This window comes from Chanodichthys erythropterus, chromosome 20 (genome assembly GCF_024489055.1).
Source record: "Chanodichthys erythropterus isolate Z2021 chromosome 20, ASM2448905v1, whole genome shotgun sequence".
Classification (NCBI taxonomy): Eukaryota; Metazoa; Chordata; class Actinopteri; order Cypriniformes; family Xenocyprididae; genus Chanodichthys; species Chanodichthys erythropterus.
The window spans coordinates 28,629,010-28,646,788 of NC_090240.1; the positions used below are offsets into that span (position 1 = coordinate 28,629,010).

General features: G+C 37.6%; 2 protein-coding genes across 3 annotated transcripts; one reads left to right on the forward strand and one right to left on the reverse strand.

Annotated features, from left to right (window-relative positions):
• Positions 1–22: 22 nt before the first annotated feature.
• On the forward strand, positions 23–3,641 carry cdc42l2 (cell division cycle 42 like 2). Of its 2 annotated transcripts, none has more exons than XM_067372318.1 (6): positions 23–132; positions 1,064–1,203; positions 2,217–2,289; positions 2,444–2,544; positions 2,617–2,814; positions 2,908–3,641. In XM_067372318.1, the coding sequence occupies exons 1-6, from the start codon at positions 105–107 to the stop codon at positions 2,995–2,997; spliced, it is 630 nt and encodes a 209-aa protein (XP_067228419.1). In that variant the 5' UTR covers positions 23–104; the 3' UTR covers positions 2,998–3,641. The 2 variants fall into 2 exon arrangements, with proteins under 2 accessions (XP_067228419.1, XP_067228420.1); XM_067372319.1 differs by having other exon boundaries at positions 2,677–2,814.
• Positions 3,056–16,827, reverse strand: LOC137009795 (F-box only protein 44-like). Its single transcript, XM_067372317.1, has 6 exons — positions 16,410–16,827; positions 14,250–14,511; positions 12,935–13,049; positions 4,894–4,989; positions 4,661–4,796; positions 3,056–4,577 (listed from the first exon to the last, which is right to left on the reverse strand). The coding sequence occupies exons 1-6, from the start codon at positions 16,458–16,460 to the stop codon at positions 4,437–4,439; spliced, it is 801 nt and encodes a 266-aa protein (XP_067228418.1). The 5' UTR covers positions 16,461–16,827; the 3' UTR covers positions 3,056–4,436.
• Positions 16,828–17,779: the final 952 nt, after the last annotated feature.

The window sequence follows — 17,779 nt, forward strand, 5'->3', positions numbered from 1 at the left end:
ATATCAATTCTTAGTTTACAATGTTTGTAGTAGAAGTAAAGAGTAGTTGCTTGGGTGAAATGTTTACATAGTTAACAGTATACCAGTTCATCAGTTGTTTAAACATGTTTCGTCAGGCTGTTAAGAAACTAGGTACCTATCATTCATAATGTCAATATTCGGTCACTGTCAACACTTGTATTTTACACATGCTATGCTTTAAGAGTACTTAATGATGACGTTTAATTTCATGCTTTTGTTTATTTCATCCCGCTACGTGTCATTGTTCCCAACTTAAAACAATGTTAGAAGTTTTGAGTTAAAACCAGTTTTCTAGAATTAACTAATGGTAAGTGTTTATTGGCACTCTGGAATTATAATTAATAAAACACAACTTCACTGTTTTTATTTATTGATTGAAGGTTAGTAATATTCACAAAAAGAATCTTACACAAATGACATTCTCATAAAAGATTATTTTCTAAGATGTAAAAAAAACACACCAGTCAGACTAAAATCAATACATTAAACCCAAGATTTTCAGCATGGGGCCATTGGAAAATATGTGAAACAACATTTTCTTATATTGTCCTGACATTTCTAACAAATTATCTTTTAAATCATATAATGTAATGTTTATGGTCTTCATTGAAGTTATTTTTGGTCCCTGGGTTGACAAATTGAAATATTTAACAAAAAAAAGTCATTGATTATACTCTAGCCAATTTAATATTACTGAATGAAGCCTTTTCTTTAGGGTTTATTAAATACTTGACTGAAACTCAACTCACTTTTCACGGCTAAATAGTTGTCATATTGAAAATGACACTTAGCAGAGATAAAAGGTATTAAAAAAAAACTTTTAGCTCACCTTTTATATCCTTTATAAACATGTAGCTTATAAAGTCAAGCAATTCACACCAAGTTGCCTTTTTATTTTAATGTATTTTGTAGGAGACACGAATCCACAATCGAAACTGCCCTTTATGCTGCTGCTTCTTTCCTTTTTTTTTTTTTTTTTTTCTTTGCATGTAAGCAGCCTAACCCCCTCTATAAACTGAATAGCATTTATTATTAATTACAGATTCTCTGATGCCAGATGCTGGAAAACAACCTGTGACAACCGTGATGCCCACAATTAAATGCATGGTGGTTGGAGATGGTGGCGTGGGTAAAACCTGCCTTTTGGTTTCATTCACAAACAAGTTCCCATCAGAACCAACAGTAAGGATTTTCTTTTATTCAATTATGTTCGCAGTACTATTGCTCTGGAGCCGTATTCACAAAACATCTTAAGGCTAAAAGTAGCTCCTAACTTGCCAATTTAGGACAAATTCTTAAAAATAATGGGTGTGTCAGTCCTAATTTTAGGACTCCTAAATTTTTGCTCAGAGTATTTCACAAAGCATTTTAGCGCTAAAACTAGCTCCTAAATCTGTGAAACGTTAGGAGTAGTCAAGATGACTCCTAAGTAACTAAGAGCAAATCACAAACAGTCCTAATCCACCCAAAGACACTGAACACCATTGAGGCAATAGCGATAGAGCCTTGGGTGCTGAACCTTTTCTTCATAAATGCAATACATTTTGATTTATAGATTTAAATCTTCGATGAGATGCCGAAAAAAAAAAAAAACTTAAATAAATAAATATTGTCTGATTATCTGTGGCAGTGGTTTAGCTGTATATACTAGTTTAATTAGTGACACTTAGCCTACATTTTAAAACCTTTATGGCAACAATATGTCAACATTTTATTTTGACTGGCAACATTTTTATTAAAAAAAATATTTATTTGAATAGGGCAACATTTGTATTTTAAAACCTTTATTTTAATGTGGAAACATGACACCTCATTCTACAATATTTCTGTGATTAAATCACTAACTCCTCACCCATCAGCCAATCACTGTGTGTTTACTCCATAGCAACGAGGTCAGCCCCGCCCTTACTCTTAGCTTAAGACTTCAGTCTATTCCTTAGTAAAAGTTTGTCTCAACAGGTTTGTGAATAGGTTTTAAGAGAAAACTCTTAGCTAAGAACTTTTACTGCTATTTAGGAGAACTCTTAGTGGTAAGATAAAATGTTTTGTGATTACAGCCCCTGATTGATATGTTTATCTCGACCAGCTTAAGAAAGAAAAATTCAACCTTTATATCCATTATCAGTTGCAACACACATGGAAACAATCCTATCAAAGTAGTGTAAATTCAGTGGCTTTGTCATGTTCTTTTTCAGGTATTTGACAGCCAAGCTGTGTCTGTAACGATTGGTGGTGAACCGTACACCATTAGATTATTTGATGCTGCAGGTATATGATAACGCAATTGATGAAGCAGTATCAACTTACAGTACAGTGTGAGGAAAATCTTAAACCTGTCCCAGTCAAACCTTTCAGATTTCATATGTACACAATTTGCACAAGAACTGATCCTCACAAACCTAAATATTTCAATATTTTGTAGGTCAGGATCAATTACGGCCCTTAAGCTATCCCCAAACAGATGTCTTCTTAGTTTGTTTCTCTGTAATCTCTCTTTCCTCGTTTGAAAATGTGAAAGAAAAGGTGAGTGTATGTGATCTGTTAATAATATAGAATAATTTTTTGTTTGCTAACAACAATTCATTTGAAATGCAGTGGGTGCCTGAGATAACCTATTACTCCCCGAAAACCCCTTTTCTGCTGGTTGGAACTCAGATTGACCTAAGAGATGATCCTATAACTATTGCAAGGCTTTCAAAAAACAAACAAAAGCCAATCAAACCAGAGACAGCTGAAAAACTAGCCAAAGACTTAAAGGCTGTGAAATATGTTGAATGCTCTGCTCTAACACAGGTGGGTATGCTTGTCAGTGTGTTCTGTTTCTAAAGCCATGCTTTTGCTTTATTAGCATAACAAATGGAGATTCACTTTTCTCTTTCGTTACAGAAAGGACTGAAGAACGTATTTGATGAGGCGATATTAGCAGCTTTAGAGCCCCGAGGGTCCCAGAAGACATGCAAATGTGTTATTTTATGAGCTGGACACAGCAACCAACAACAAACTGGATCTTTTTTTTTATATATGGGTTTTTATCAGGAAAGTAACAATAGCTTTGGTATGGTACCCATGTCACATGATGGGATTGTATGTGTGCAGCTTTTACACATACACATATACAGCTCGCTTTTGTGATACTAAAACACAGTCCCTTCGAGATTTAGAAGACTCTTAATAACAAAACTTTTTTATTTTTATTATAATAACTTTTTATTTAAGTTGTCAAATAAGAAAAGGAAAAATCTTAATCACATAGAAGTAAAATAGGCCAATTTATATGTGTGGATGTCTGTCATCATAAAGCCATACTAATATAAAAAAAATTAAACACCATGTCCCACATTAGGGGTAAGATGTGAAGTTGAGTCATTGAGTAATGTCGGGAAAAAAAGTATTCATTTAAATAAAAATATAAAAAAAATATTTATACAGAAAGATCTTGCTGTACATTATTCACATTTCCTTTAAGAATATCCATAAATCTCTCACTGTGGTGTCAAAAAATATACATGGTTTTATTACTTTGGCATATGAGAAAATGTGATTTTGACCATTTTTCCCCTGTTACTTTTCGAACATGGCCCTTTTTACATATAAACAGCTAAATACTGATTTATACGTAGTGAACAAATAAATACAAATACAGAATGGTTATGACATAGTCTTCAAATTATGTACAGCAATAAGAGATGCACTTATAATTATCATAAGGCTTTTAAGGTAACTGTTACGTATACAGCTTTTCTCTTAACAACAAATTCAAACAGGAAAACACTACCTCTCTGCATCTGGACAGCACAGTAGGGGTACGTGAGCTCGGACTTGAGTCCAACTTGTCACGGACTCGGATGCATTTTTACTCTCAAAAAAAAGTGTCAGAGTGCAACAGAATATAGAGTTGTCTGTGAAATTCGTGATTGTCAGTACTGCATTGTCATGAAAATCTATAATTTGTGTTTGTGTTTTTAAATCTTGTCAGTTTTAAGTGATTTTACATTGTCAAAAGCAAAAGGTAACTGAATTCAGTAGGTTACTTGCACAACGCTGCATACACCTGAATACATTTTCGACTTTGGGTTTAGTTGCCATCTTTCAGCGCATATCCGGGAAGAGCACATCCACAACAGGAATTACACATTCTGACTAGCATGTATAGTAGTTCAAGTTCACTTGTGCATTTGAGTCATTTATGCAGATTTAAGATTATATTATAAGTTTAGATACAAGTTTATCGGTTATTGGCTTTCAAATATAAAGAATTATCGGTTATCGTATTGGCCAAAATTTTCATATCCCTAACTTAATGACTTATTGACATACAGAAATATTTAGTTGAATTCAAGCTCTTTTGGAATCGCATTTGAGTCCGACTCGGCCCCTTTTGGACTTGACTCGGACTCTAATGTTGGACTCGAACCCTACTCTGCTGGACAGATCTCCACGCTACTGTTAGTGACCCGTATTCCATACCAGCCTGCCCAGAACTGTGTATCCTTCCCACCATGAGTGAAACAGATAAACCGAACCCCAGGTCCGTAATCCTTAAAGACGTGAGTCATCTGAAATAATAATAAAAAATAAAAAAATACAGTAAGAATGGCACAGTTATTTGATAAGATTAATTTTCTTTTCTTCTACTCACTTCACACCACTGCTGATCATTCCACTGTTGAAAGAAAACTTTCTCAGGCTCAAAGGTACTGATGGGTTTCTTCTTCTGATCAAGCAACTCTACACAGATCTGATACTCACTCCCACAATCACAGCGCGGGGCATACCTGCACCAGACAAAACATTCGCAAATCATACTTTAACTGGTTTAATAAATAAACCACGGATATGGTAACATGAAATAAGAGATTGAGCGACGTTTACCAGTCTGATATTTTGATATGAGGTTGCACTTGATCCATGAAAGCAGCATTATAACCTTCTTTCTTCAAATCAATCAGCTGCTGCTTCAAACATAACCTGAGGACAAAGTTTATGGGTGTAAGATTATAAGAACATCCTGTGCCTGTTTTCTGTGTCTCTGTATCTCTGTCTAGCCATTAAATCATGCTTAGAGAATATGTTACTTTTCTTGTGCACAAGTCCTACTGATTGTATTAATGCAGAGTTGTCATTTTCACTTCCTATATTTTCAATATATAATTGGCTCTCTGGCCGAATAAACTTATTATCTTGGTTGAACTGCACTCTCTGTGTCTGAGTCTTCCATTTGATACCCTGGTACCAGCTTTTCTGTGCTAGATTGCTCAACCAGAAAAGATCATCTTGAAATATTTGATCTCAAAATTATTTCATCTAACAGTCTGGGGGCTCGTCCGCGAAACAGGGGGGAATCTCCCTGAGAACTGGGAAAAGAGAAAAAGCGCGCAGGGGATCGGAGGACCTACGGAAAAAAAGGGGAAGTGTTTTTGGATATTTCTCGAAGGAAATATGCCACTTACCCCTGTAGGATCCTATTATAACATCTTGTGGGAATACGAGAGGTTTTTAATCACTCGTAGCTAGTGGAATATATGCATTGTTGTTACACTACGGCTGGCAACAGTAGTTTTAATAAACTATTAGCGTAAGAGTGATTGGGTTTTAATCACCAGATGTTAGTGGACTGTCAGTTCCATTGTTGTGACACTACGGCTGGCAACAGTAGCTTTGATTAAGCTATTAACTGGGGTGGTTGGAAGTGCAGTACTGATCACACTGTACTTCGGATCACGGCAGCGTATACTAGTTCGTGGAAAAAAGAAAAAAAAAATCTTTTAATATTTGATATGGATGAAAATAATTTCAATTGTTAATGCATGTTGATATATTGTGACATAAAAGAAGGTGCTCTAGGGGCGACCCAAATTCAGTTTGGACTAATTTGGCGAGAGCCCAAAATTAGCTGAAAACACCCAAACAAAAAAGGTGTTATAGAGGCGATCAGGACGAAAAGTCTTGTGTGAGCCTAACATAGGACCATCACCCACGTCACAATACGATACATGTAGCACAATTGAGGTTGGGCAATTGAGTACAGAAAAATTTGCACACGCTTACCAATGCTGAAAACAATTACTAACACATTGAAGTGGAAGATGGGGGGTTCAGTCTCTAGACCACTACCTAATGAAACACCAGTAGAAATCATGTTTAGAAACAATCAGGGATTTTACACTGAACCATATGTCAGTAATATGGCAGAGTGGTCAGAACAAATGAAACCACAAATTGAAGTATCATACCCCCGAGAGGGTTCGTTTACAGAAGAAAATATGCAATTGGCTAAACGTTGGGTGAAGGAAGGATGGGGTGACCCAGAATGGGAATAAGATTATATGACAAAAAGTTTTAATGTCTGTAAAGAAATTAAGAAAATTTGGGTAAGGGGCCAGAAAAGAAACAGATAGCTGCTTATGTAGCCCAGAAAAAAAGGGCTCGTAGCAGAAAAAACCTCCACCCTACTGTCCTGAACCATTTACACCTTCTGTGCTAAACCCAAAAAAGTTGCAGAATGATTCTAAATTTGAAAAAAGGGGAAGCGAAACTGAGTCCAGTCAGAATGCAATGGTGTGGCTTAGAGTTGGAAATGCAATATTTATAAAAACCACTAAAAATGTCTGATAGAAGAAGAAGAAGAAGAAGTAGTTTTATTTATATAGCGCCTTTCCATAGCTCAAGGTCACTTCACATAGTGCTATACCATACATTTGCACATCCACATATAAGGCCACAAATACCCACATTATCCAAAATACATATTGAAAAGATATGTTTTTAACTGAGTCTTGAAGGTAGACAAAGATGATATGTTACGGAGTGCAAGGGGTAGGGAATTCCATAATTTAGGAGCATTAACACTAAATGATCTACCACCTACAGTGGACAGCCGAAAACGAGGAATGGACAAAAGACCAAGATCAGATGATCTGACGGACCGGGCAGGTGAGTAGGAGTGGAGTAGATCAGACAGATATGGAGACGCAAGACCATTTAATGCCTTAAACGTTAAGAGTAAAATCTTAAAGTGAATACGTGATGCCACAGGTAACCAGTGAAGATCGTGCAATAGAGGAGTAATGTGAGCAGAACGCCTGGTAGAGGTGAGAACTCTAGCTGCTGAGTTTTGAACATACTGTAACCTTTGCTATGAGTTTTTTAGGCAGACCAAGAAGTAGTAATCCAGACGTGATGTGATTAATGCATGGATTAAGATTTCAGCATCAGCTAGAGTGAGAGAAGATCGAAGACATGCAATGTTACGAAGTTGGAAAAAAAAGAGTTTTTAACGACTGAAGAAATATGAGAGGCAAAAGATAGAGATGAGTCAAATAAGACACCAAGATTACGGACAGAGGAAGAAGGCTTAACATGAACCCCGTCAATTTCAAAGGACAGGTCCATCCTTTTGACTGAGATAGCAGAGCCAATCATTAATATTTCAGTTTTGTTATTATTTAGTTTAAGAAAATTCAAGGACATCCAATGCTTGATATCCCTGATGCATGCAGTAAGTAAGTCAGGCAGGGATGGCCTATCAGAGCTGGTGGTAAGGTAGATTTGAATGTCATCAGCAAAGCAATGAAATTAAAGTCCATGCATGCGTATGATAAATATAAATGATAAACAGAAGTGGACCCAGAACTGAATCTTGAGGAACACCCTGTGAGACTGGAGCAATGGCAGATTTATAACCTTGTATGGTGATATAGTATTTTCTGTCACTAATGTAGGAAATGAGCCAGGAAAGAGCTGAACCAGTGATATCTATATCAGAAAGGTGAGAGATTAGTATTTCATGGCAGACTGTGTCAAATGCAGAGCTTAGATCGAGAAGAATTAGGATGTTTATTAACCCAGAATCCATGATATGGAATCAATATGCAAAAACCTTCCTTCTCCTCAGAATCCTGGCAAATTTGTGACTGTTCTGCAAACACATACAAAATATGCTAACCTTACAGAGGCAGATTACAGAGCAGTTTTGTTGAAAACATTGCAAGAAGATGTCACTGAGGCATTGTGAGGCATTTTTATTTCTGGGAAGAGCCTGAAAATTATGATATCTTTTTCAAGGAGCTAAGAGCTTCCTTAAACAAGCGCATAGGTGCAAGACAAGATTTATCCTTTGCTGCATTGGGTCAGCGAATTAGGAACTAGAATTGTCTGGAGGTTTCATAGTTAAAACTGAGACAGCAATATTTACAGAGCCAAAGCCTCAAGTGAAAGTTTATGACCAAAAAAAGCAGAAGTGAAACCACCCTAGACCCAGCAAAAAGGCCCAGCAATAGTTGCGTGATTGCAGAGAATGTAAAGTTCAACTGCAGAGGAAGCTGTGGACTAAACCACAAAAACAGAGAAGTGAAACATCAGCTAGCATGTACCCTACTACATGGCACAATAATCAACTATAAACATTCCTTTTAGATTCTGGAGTGGATGTAACATCAATGACCTCCACACATTATGAGGGTCCTCTGCCTAATCAAGTAGTTAACTCTGTGGGAATATCAGGAGCCGACAATATGATGCACAGGTTTATTTTATGGATACAGGTGATTATGGATATCAAATTCACTGATAAACAGGTTGTGTTTCCTATCCAGCTTGCAGGTCTCCATGAACCCATTGCCCACATGAGAAGAATCCAGTGAATCACTGCCTACCCCACCGAAGCCTGACCCACCTCAGATGGTACACAGCATGATTAACCCATTGTTGTGGTCACAGTATAAAGATGACACAGGTTTCATTGATATGGAACCCTATAAAGCCAAATTGAAAACGAACAAACCAGTCTTTATTAAGCAAAATTCTTTATCTAAGGATAAGGAATTTGGTATTATACCAATCATTGACAATTTTATCCAGCAGGGTGTCCTTGTACCGATCTATTCACCATACAACACGCCGGTTAATCCAGTGGTTAAAGCGGATGGAAAGACATGGCGTTTGACAAGATTTAAGAGCTATAAATCGATTGATAACACCGTTGGCACCGATCGTCCCTGACGTTCCAACTGTTGTTAACTCTATTCCGTGTACGCACAAATATTTCACGGTTATTGATCTTTGCGCAGCATTCTTCTCTGTACCTGTATATCCAGATACTCAGCCCATTGTAGCTTTTACGTTTCAAGGTAAACAGCTAACGTGGACATGCCTTGCTCAGGGCTACATTGACTCGCCCGCCGTTTTCTCGGTGCAAAAGACATTAGCCAAAATGACTGATTTACCTTCTACAGTCTGCGTTCTTCAATATGCGGACGACATCTTGGTCTCTGGGGAGACAAAAGAGGACTGCGAAAAGGTCTCTATCATCGTCTGCAATGTGCTTGCCCAAGCTGGCTTTAAAGCCTCCAAAGAAAAGCTTCAGTGGGTCCAGTCCAAAGTGACATACTTGGGACACATTATAATTCCCGGTTTGTGAGCAATATCTATGGATAGGGTCCAGATGATCAGAGAAATGAAGTCCCCTCGAACTGTGCAGCAGTTTCAAAGTATTCTTAGTTCAAAGTGAACTATTGTAGATCCTGGATACCTGACTGTGCGGTGCATGACAGGCACCTGAGGAACCTGATTGATCATAAAGCTCCGCCAAATACGCTTTTGAACTGGACAGAGGAGGCAGAATTGCACTTCACCGCATTGAAACAGGCCATCACCACGGCCCCAGCTTTGGGCCTCCCAACTACAGCAAAAATTTCCATTTGCATGCCCGAGAGGCGGAGAGGGTAGCTATTGCCGTCCTGTTGCAACAGCATGGGTCCACTTATAGACCATTAGCATACCTGTCTAAGAAACTAGATAATATAGCTTCAGGTATGCCAGCATGTCTTTGTGCTGTAGCTGCGGCCGCTCTGGTTGTACAGTTGGCAGAAAGAATGGTGTTATCGCATCTGCTGATCCTTTACACCTCTCATCAGGAGGGAGCTATTTTGCATAATATGGAAATAATATGGAAAATTCTGCTGGCCACCAAAAACTTGACCATACAGCCAACAGATTATCACTGCATTGTTAGGGATTATAGGAATGGCTGACATGGTAGACAATTCTACAGATCATTGAATTGACTTCCTCATGTTCCTCCAGGGCTGATCTTTCGGATACGCCCCTGGATGGGGGGGAGAATGTATATGTTGATGGGTCATGTTTAAAACCTTATGATGGGGTTTATCTTTGTGGCTATGCAGTGGTGTCAGACACTGGAGAAGTAATAGAGGCTTTTGCCTTGGACTACAAATCTGCTCAAACTGCTGAATTGGTTGCATTAATACGAGCATGTGAGCTGATGGCAGGAAAACGTGTAACAATTTACACTGATTCAAAGTATGCATTGGGGGTGGTGCATCATTTTGCTAAAACGTGGGAAGCTAGAGACTTTAAAACAGCAGATGGCAAACCCATAGCTCACTCTAACCTAATAGGACAATTGACTAAGGCAGTACAGTTACCCTCCGAAGTGGCCATAGTAAAGGTAAAAGGTCACGCAACTGGGGATAGCGAACAAGCCAAAAGGAGCAGAAAAGTAGATGAAATAGCCAAAGAAGCAGCAAAGGCCCAAATCAGACCGATGTTCGATATGGGTAACCAGAGTCAGGTAACTATGACCGTGCATATAACTAATATACCTGATATTGACATTAAGATCCTGCAGAGTAAACCGACACAGGCTAACTTAGAGCATTGGGAAAACATGGCTGTGCCCCAGATAAAGAAGGGATCTTGAGAGATGAAAAAAAGGAAGAATAGCACTTCCAAAATTAGGATTAATAATCCTCATCAGACATTACCATGGTTTGTCACACACAAGTTGTGCAAAAGTAGTACAAGTAATCAATCAATTGTATTGTATTGCAGATGTACACAAAACTGCGAAGCTCATTCTAGACTCATGTCTTACGTGTGCACAAGTAAATCCGCACAGACCAATTAATCATGATGCACTACCACATCCGCAAGCACCGTTTCAGAATGTGCAGATTGACTTAACGTACATGCTGCCAATAGGTAATTTGTAAAATATATTTTGGTAATTATAGATTGATTTTCAAAGTGGCCAAAAGTATTCCTGTGTGTGAAAAATGATGCTAAAACTGTGGTAAAGATTTTAACCAAAGAAATAATTCTTCAATTCGGCATAGCCCCACTGACAGTGATAATAGGACACCATTTGCGTCAAAGTTAACACAGCTTTTTAGACAAAGCGGCATCAATTACGTGAAAGTTCCACATCCGGGATCGTCGAGCAACGTCGAACATCTGAAACAGTCCCTCAAGAGAAGGCTCACAAAAACCGCCATAGATACGGGGAGGAAATTAGTAGATTTATTAACCATGGTGTTGACAGAGAAAAGAATGACTCCATCTTCCACAACTGAACTCTCACCATTTGAAATACTAATTTGCAGGCCTTTCCCGACTCCATGGGTTAAAGGTCGTGCAGGCATTACTTCCCTAGGTGACCTGGAGGTGATACAGGAGGACTACGTAACTTCCCTCATTGAGAAACTTAATTCTATATGTGCTGATGTCTCTTTGTGTCTTCCTCTTCCCTCAGAAAACCCCACTGACCATTTTTGTTCCAGGACAAAGTGTGCTGATCAAAAGCCTGAAGCCAATGAAGTTGGGAGAACCGAGGTATCTTGGACCAGCCACTGTGATCGCAGTAACCAGGACAGGAGTCCTGACAGATTACCAACCGCAGTGGATACACGCTTCAAGAATAAAGCATTGTCCTACAGGAGAGCAGGTAAGCTCCAATTCAAAAACAGAATCTCGAATGGGGGTTCACCTTACTGCCCAACAGGGAGGAGGAAAAACACTGATTAAGCTGAGGAAGGAACTACCTCAAATAGTGAAGTGGGGGTAATCCAAAGCGAGAAGATATATGGCCCATTGAGTCAAACAGTGCTAACTCCTTACACAACCCTGTATGCACTAAGGGCCAAATTCGTATGATGGAGGTACCACCGCTAGAGAGTTTCACACAGTGTTCATTCATAGTAGCTGTTGAAGCCTTTGGCGAGAATATTGGTTAAAAGTTCCCTAGAGTCAGAACCAAGATTGGAGAACATAATCCTTCAGAGATCATATCCAGATAAATTTTGTTTTACTTGTTCACAATAAAGAACAGAATTTTTAAATGCACATGGATGTTCAATGGGTAAGACATTCTGTCTTAAAGTGGCCATTGTAATATTATAAGAACATCCTGTGCCTGTTTTCCGTGTCTCTGTATCTCTATCTAGCCATTACATCATGCTTAGAGAATATGTTACTTTTCTTAGAGTTGTGCACAAGTCCTACTGATTGTATTAAATGCAGAGTTGTCATTTTCACTTCCTATATTTTCAATACAGGAAACTCTCATCGCCAGTAGCCCATGCATATCGACTGTCACTAAAAATCAGTGGTAAAACGTGAGGAAATACTTTTTTTTTTTTTAAAAAACTGGAAAAGTTAAAATCTAATGAAATACACTGACACTTTATTTTTGTCTTTTCAAGAGTTACTGAATGCCCTGCTACATATATCCTACAGTAATCGTAATTCTATTTAAAACATATTAATGTACATGTGTAATTACAGTCATTATAAAATATATAGTTGTTTATATACACACTATACATGCATATATTTGAAAAAAAAAAAAAAACGCTTAAAAAAAAACCTTGCGTACATAGCATAGATCTACGCGCCGAACCTGCAACACGCTCAGTCAGTCAGGCTGCGTGTCGACTGGAGCAGAGCAAGCGATTCATAGGACTTCCATAGGTATGTTCAACACACATACCTCTGTTAAAATCTCAGAAATTTTGGTTTAGGGTTTCATGACCCTTTAAACTGAATGAAAATTGTATTTTAATGCAAATAATTTCAGTTTGAATTTTCAACTGAAGAATAGTAATATCAAACTTACCGGTAAGAGGTGACAAAGTATTTTGGGACTGTGTGATTTGGGATTTCTATAGAATTATTTTCCACTGTCCAGTAGTCACCACCATTCCGTACAATCGTCCATCCATTGAACTCATCTAATCAGACCACCAGAGACGAGAACATTAAGTCAATTGAGCAATTGACATTATTGGCATCACATTTCCAGGAGGCAAATACAGGGTTAGTTCACCCAAAAATGAAAATAATGTCATTTATTCCACACCCAAAAAACCTTCGGTCATCTTCAGAACACAAATTTTTGTTGAAATCCGATGGCTCAGTGAGGCCTGCATAGCCAGCAATGACATTTCCTCTCTCAAGATCCATTAATATACTAAAATCATATTGGCTATGGAGGCCTCACTGAGCAATCAGATTTCAACAAAAATATCTTAATTTGTGTTCCAAAGATGAACGAAGGTCTTACAGGTGTGGAACGGCATGATGTAAGTAATAAATGACATTATTTTCATTTTTGGGTGAACTAACCTTTTAATGTTTTGTTTTACTTTTATTACAACAGAAATACCAGAGGTTCATATGAGCCTATATAGATATAAGAGCTCTTGAATATTGTCTATTGTATTGGGAGCCTTGGAATAAAGCATATTAAGACTAGGTCCCCCTTGGAAGTTTTTTGTTCCAAATATTTAAATATTGAGCTATCCATAAATGTCTGTAATCTGTATAACAAACATTTGCTGTGAGCCATTAAACTTAAAGTAACGTTAAACAACAAAAGTAAAATAAAAACTCTTGATTTTGCAATACCAAATCATAGTGGTAATCTTTCAAAAAAAATGTAATAAAATGAGTATTCATTTTAAGTTTTACTAAAGATTACATTTAACAGAGTTATTAAATTATTAGTGTTTTTAAAAAATAACTTAAAGCATTAGATGACAGCAAAGGTGATCCAAATATAAAAATATAAGAAATGAGAATAAACAATTACATGTCGATATCGACCAATACTGATAATTTTAAAAAAAATCTCTCATTTCAATGATAACTGATGTAACAGCTAATATACAATCAGCTGGTCAGGTGATTGTAAATTATCTGTTAAAACAAAGAGTCTGGAACACGTGAAGATGAAAATACAATTGGTGAGGAATATCAATACAGTGCTGCCTTGCTTACACTGCAAAATTCCAGGACTGTAGCATCATAAGCCTGCAGATGGTCTCTATGATCAGCTTAAGCTGACAATGCTTCTGGGAAACAGTGACAGCCCAGAATGTAAAGTGCACTGCTTTATTGAAACATTACTTATTTTCGATCAAGTGGCTCACCTTCTGCTCTGGGATTCTTGAGCAAGTTCCGTCGTTTCTTAGCTAGAAAGTAAAACAGGCACCAGTCCTCTGGGGTTCTGGAAGCATCACAGGGCTGGATCCCCTCTCTCCGACAGCGCTCTCTCCAGTGTGAAGCACTGTCCACCAGCTCCTTCCACTCACGACACACCAGCCGACAGACTCGCACCACCTGATGTGCAGGAAGGTTCAGCAGGATCTCCTCAACTACAGCTAGAGGAACATCTGCTAGCAGAACTGTGCACTGACAGAGGAACAAAGATTAGCTTTCAATTTGGAAGACCGAGCTGTGGAACATGATTACTGATTGTTAGTTGTCACTACCATCAGCTACTACCATCCCACCATTTTAAGATGGTATTCAGTGTTGCCAGAGTGGACTAAAGATTTCCAGCCCAACTACAGCTTAAAACCCGCCCATTTCAAAAAATACCAGCCCAAAATACATACTGTTATTAAAACTGTTATAGAATAAAACACACAATTTTTTTTATTATTATTATTAAACAACCAGACTAACACATCGCACATTGGAGAGCACCAGGCTCGCCTCAAGTTTATCCAGTGCATCTTTTTTTTTTTTTAATATAAATGATAATTTTATTAAAACACAAGGTCTACATCGGAAACCTCAGAAGGGGACAACATTTTTTATTGTTCTTGTGCTACTATTGTCAGAACTACAGTTCTTTTCTAATAGGCCAATTCTCAAATCATTTCATTATACTTTTCTTTTTGTATTAGTAGGCTACTTACAAATTTGTGCTTAATTACCAACTAATTAATTTTTTTATATTATCATTATTAAAATTATTATTATTATTTAACTTATAGACCACTGGGCGATTCAACATGAATTCTCGTTTTTTTTTCCTTCTTTTAATTTTAAATAAAATAATGACTGAATGATACACTGAATCGTCACTAGTAGGGCTGCCCCCTAATAGTCGACCGTTAGTCAGCTTGAAGAGGCTTGGTCGACCAAGATTTTATTAATCGGTTAGTCGCAGAAAAAAAAAAATCTCCACAGGAAGTGGCGAGGTCACGCAGTCCTAGAGGCACAGATCATTAACTGCAGGAAATCCAAACATTCACCTATCATTTATCGACCTCAAATATGGCTTATCACTTGAAACATGTAAGTCACCACTTTAGTCCATTCTCTTTAATGTTTGCCTATAGATAAATGTGCATTTGGCATATCCAAGTGTTTGTGTGGAGAGCGTGTTTACTGCATGACATGGAGGCGCCGGTGTGATCACTGCACTTAACTTAAAATACTCCGACATTTTTGGTCATAGATAAGAGTAATGCAAAATGTAAAGGGTCTACTTTTATTTCTGTAAACTCACAATAACAGCAAAACGTTGTGCTTTTTTAAAACAATGAAAGCAATCAGGATGCGTTTTCTGATCTCGGTCTCGGTGAACTTGAGCTCGTAACAAGCATGAACCGAAACTCATCGTATAGGCTGCTTTCCTCACAGACACAAGAAATATATCTATAGCTTGGAATGTCTACTTTTAAACGAGCCAATTCAAATGGAAAATAAATATTCTCAGATTATGTAATCCATATGAAACTTGTATATAGGCGCGTCCACTACTGCGGAGATGAGAGATGAGTCAGCATTGTTGACTTATCCGCTCTCCCATTCCTTTCTGTAGGACTTTTTATATTTAACCCACTTTGGCATGATGATGATGATGAATGATGATCACTGATGATGATAATGCAGTTTTGACGATATAACGAATTGGCCTACAACAACCCGCCAATCAAGCTTGAAGTCTGATTGGACAGGATTCCCCTGAACCTTATTGGCTAACCTGAACCATACCTAATTTAAATGTCATCCTAAATTATATAATTTATTTTATAGTTAGTTTTCATTAAAAAAATAATAAAGAATACTGTTTATAGTCAAAAATAAAACCCCGCCTGTTGCATCAAAAACCAGCCCAAATTTTAAAGACCCCTCCAATGCATTTTTTTCCGGTCAGACGTGACCAAAAGGAGCCCAATTGGGCGGGAACCCGCCCAATCTGGCAACACTGATGGTATTGCTGGTCCACGTGATCACATGATGCTAATTCTCTATGACACCTGGCTATAACTGAAACCAAGAACTCCAAAACTTACCGAGTCTGATCTGGGTTCAAAGTCCCTGTGCCAGCTTTGTGAATGACCCATTCTTGTTTTTGTGATATGACATTTGATTTAAGTCACTTACACGCGTCTGGACCTACGTTTAAGAACACGGAAGTTGCGTTTCGTCTGACAGACAGTGAATAAAATGAAACGCAAATAATAGTAGCTGCCTTCTCATTAGTTATGTCAGACGAGCGTTAACGACTCTTATTGCAGCAACACTCACACTAACGCTTTGGATAAAAAGCGTCTGCTAAATGACTAAATGTAAACACTCAGTGGCTCACAACCGGCTGACGCTGACAGCAGATCCATTATATATACTTCTTTTCAGATTAGATATCCCATTATTAGTCACAAGCAGCAGCATTCTAGACTTCAGAACCCGCTGAATCAGTATAATCCTTATAATCACATTCCAAATCGAAAGTAAGCGTAAGCGTCATAGCCCGGCCCACAACTCATTGACGTCACTGTCCCGCTAGAACGCGCTCCCTCAGCTGGACTGAGTGGCAAAAGAACCTGCTGCATGACTGGATTTTATAGAGGAAACTGCGAAAACGTGTGTAAAACAAACGATTGCACTAAAGGTTGGGCTCGAAAGTGTTCCTTATAACATGTCAAAGACACCTAATCCATGGATACTGACATGCAGCCAGGAATCCTGTTTCCTGACATTTATATGTGCATGATTTCGACGCCGGGGAAATATATAAAACAAATCTGCCTGTGAATGCTTTATATAAATACAATATAGGTAAGTCTAAATCGGAGTCATCACCTATATCAATATATATCGTCATATCGTCCAGCCCTAAAACTTGTAGTTTTTGTCAGTGTTTAGCCTTATTTAAAAACACCCAATTATGCAGAATATAAGATGGTAAATATTTAATTTATGAGCTGTCAACACAATATATAACAATACAATATATAGGCCTAGCAAGCAATTTTATGTCTAAAAGACGTCTAATAGTCGTCAAAACACAGCCCTGACGTCTAGGCTAAAACGAGGCAAAATTTGGGCTGTCAGTGAAAATCTAATAGACGTCTATAAGCATAACCAAAGAGTAGACTAGTCATCAAATATACAGCTAATGAATGACTACATCTATACAGGTTATAGACAAAAAAAAAAAATGGCTAAAGGATTCTTTTCACTTAAATATAACAGGTTCTCATAAATGACAATTCATTCAAACAAATTAAATATAAAGGTTTTATTTAGAAAAAGAACTCAAGATAATACAAAATAAAAAAGAAATAATAAATACAATTTTACAAATACAATACAATTAAATATAATTGTTATTCTCTTTTTTTGGATGCACACCACACCAGCAGGATAAAGTCACAAGTAA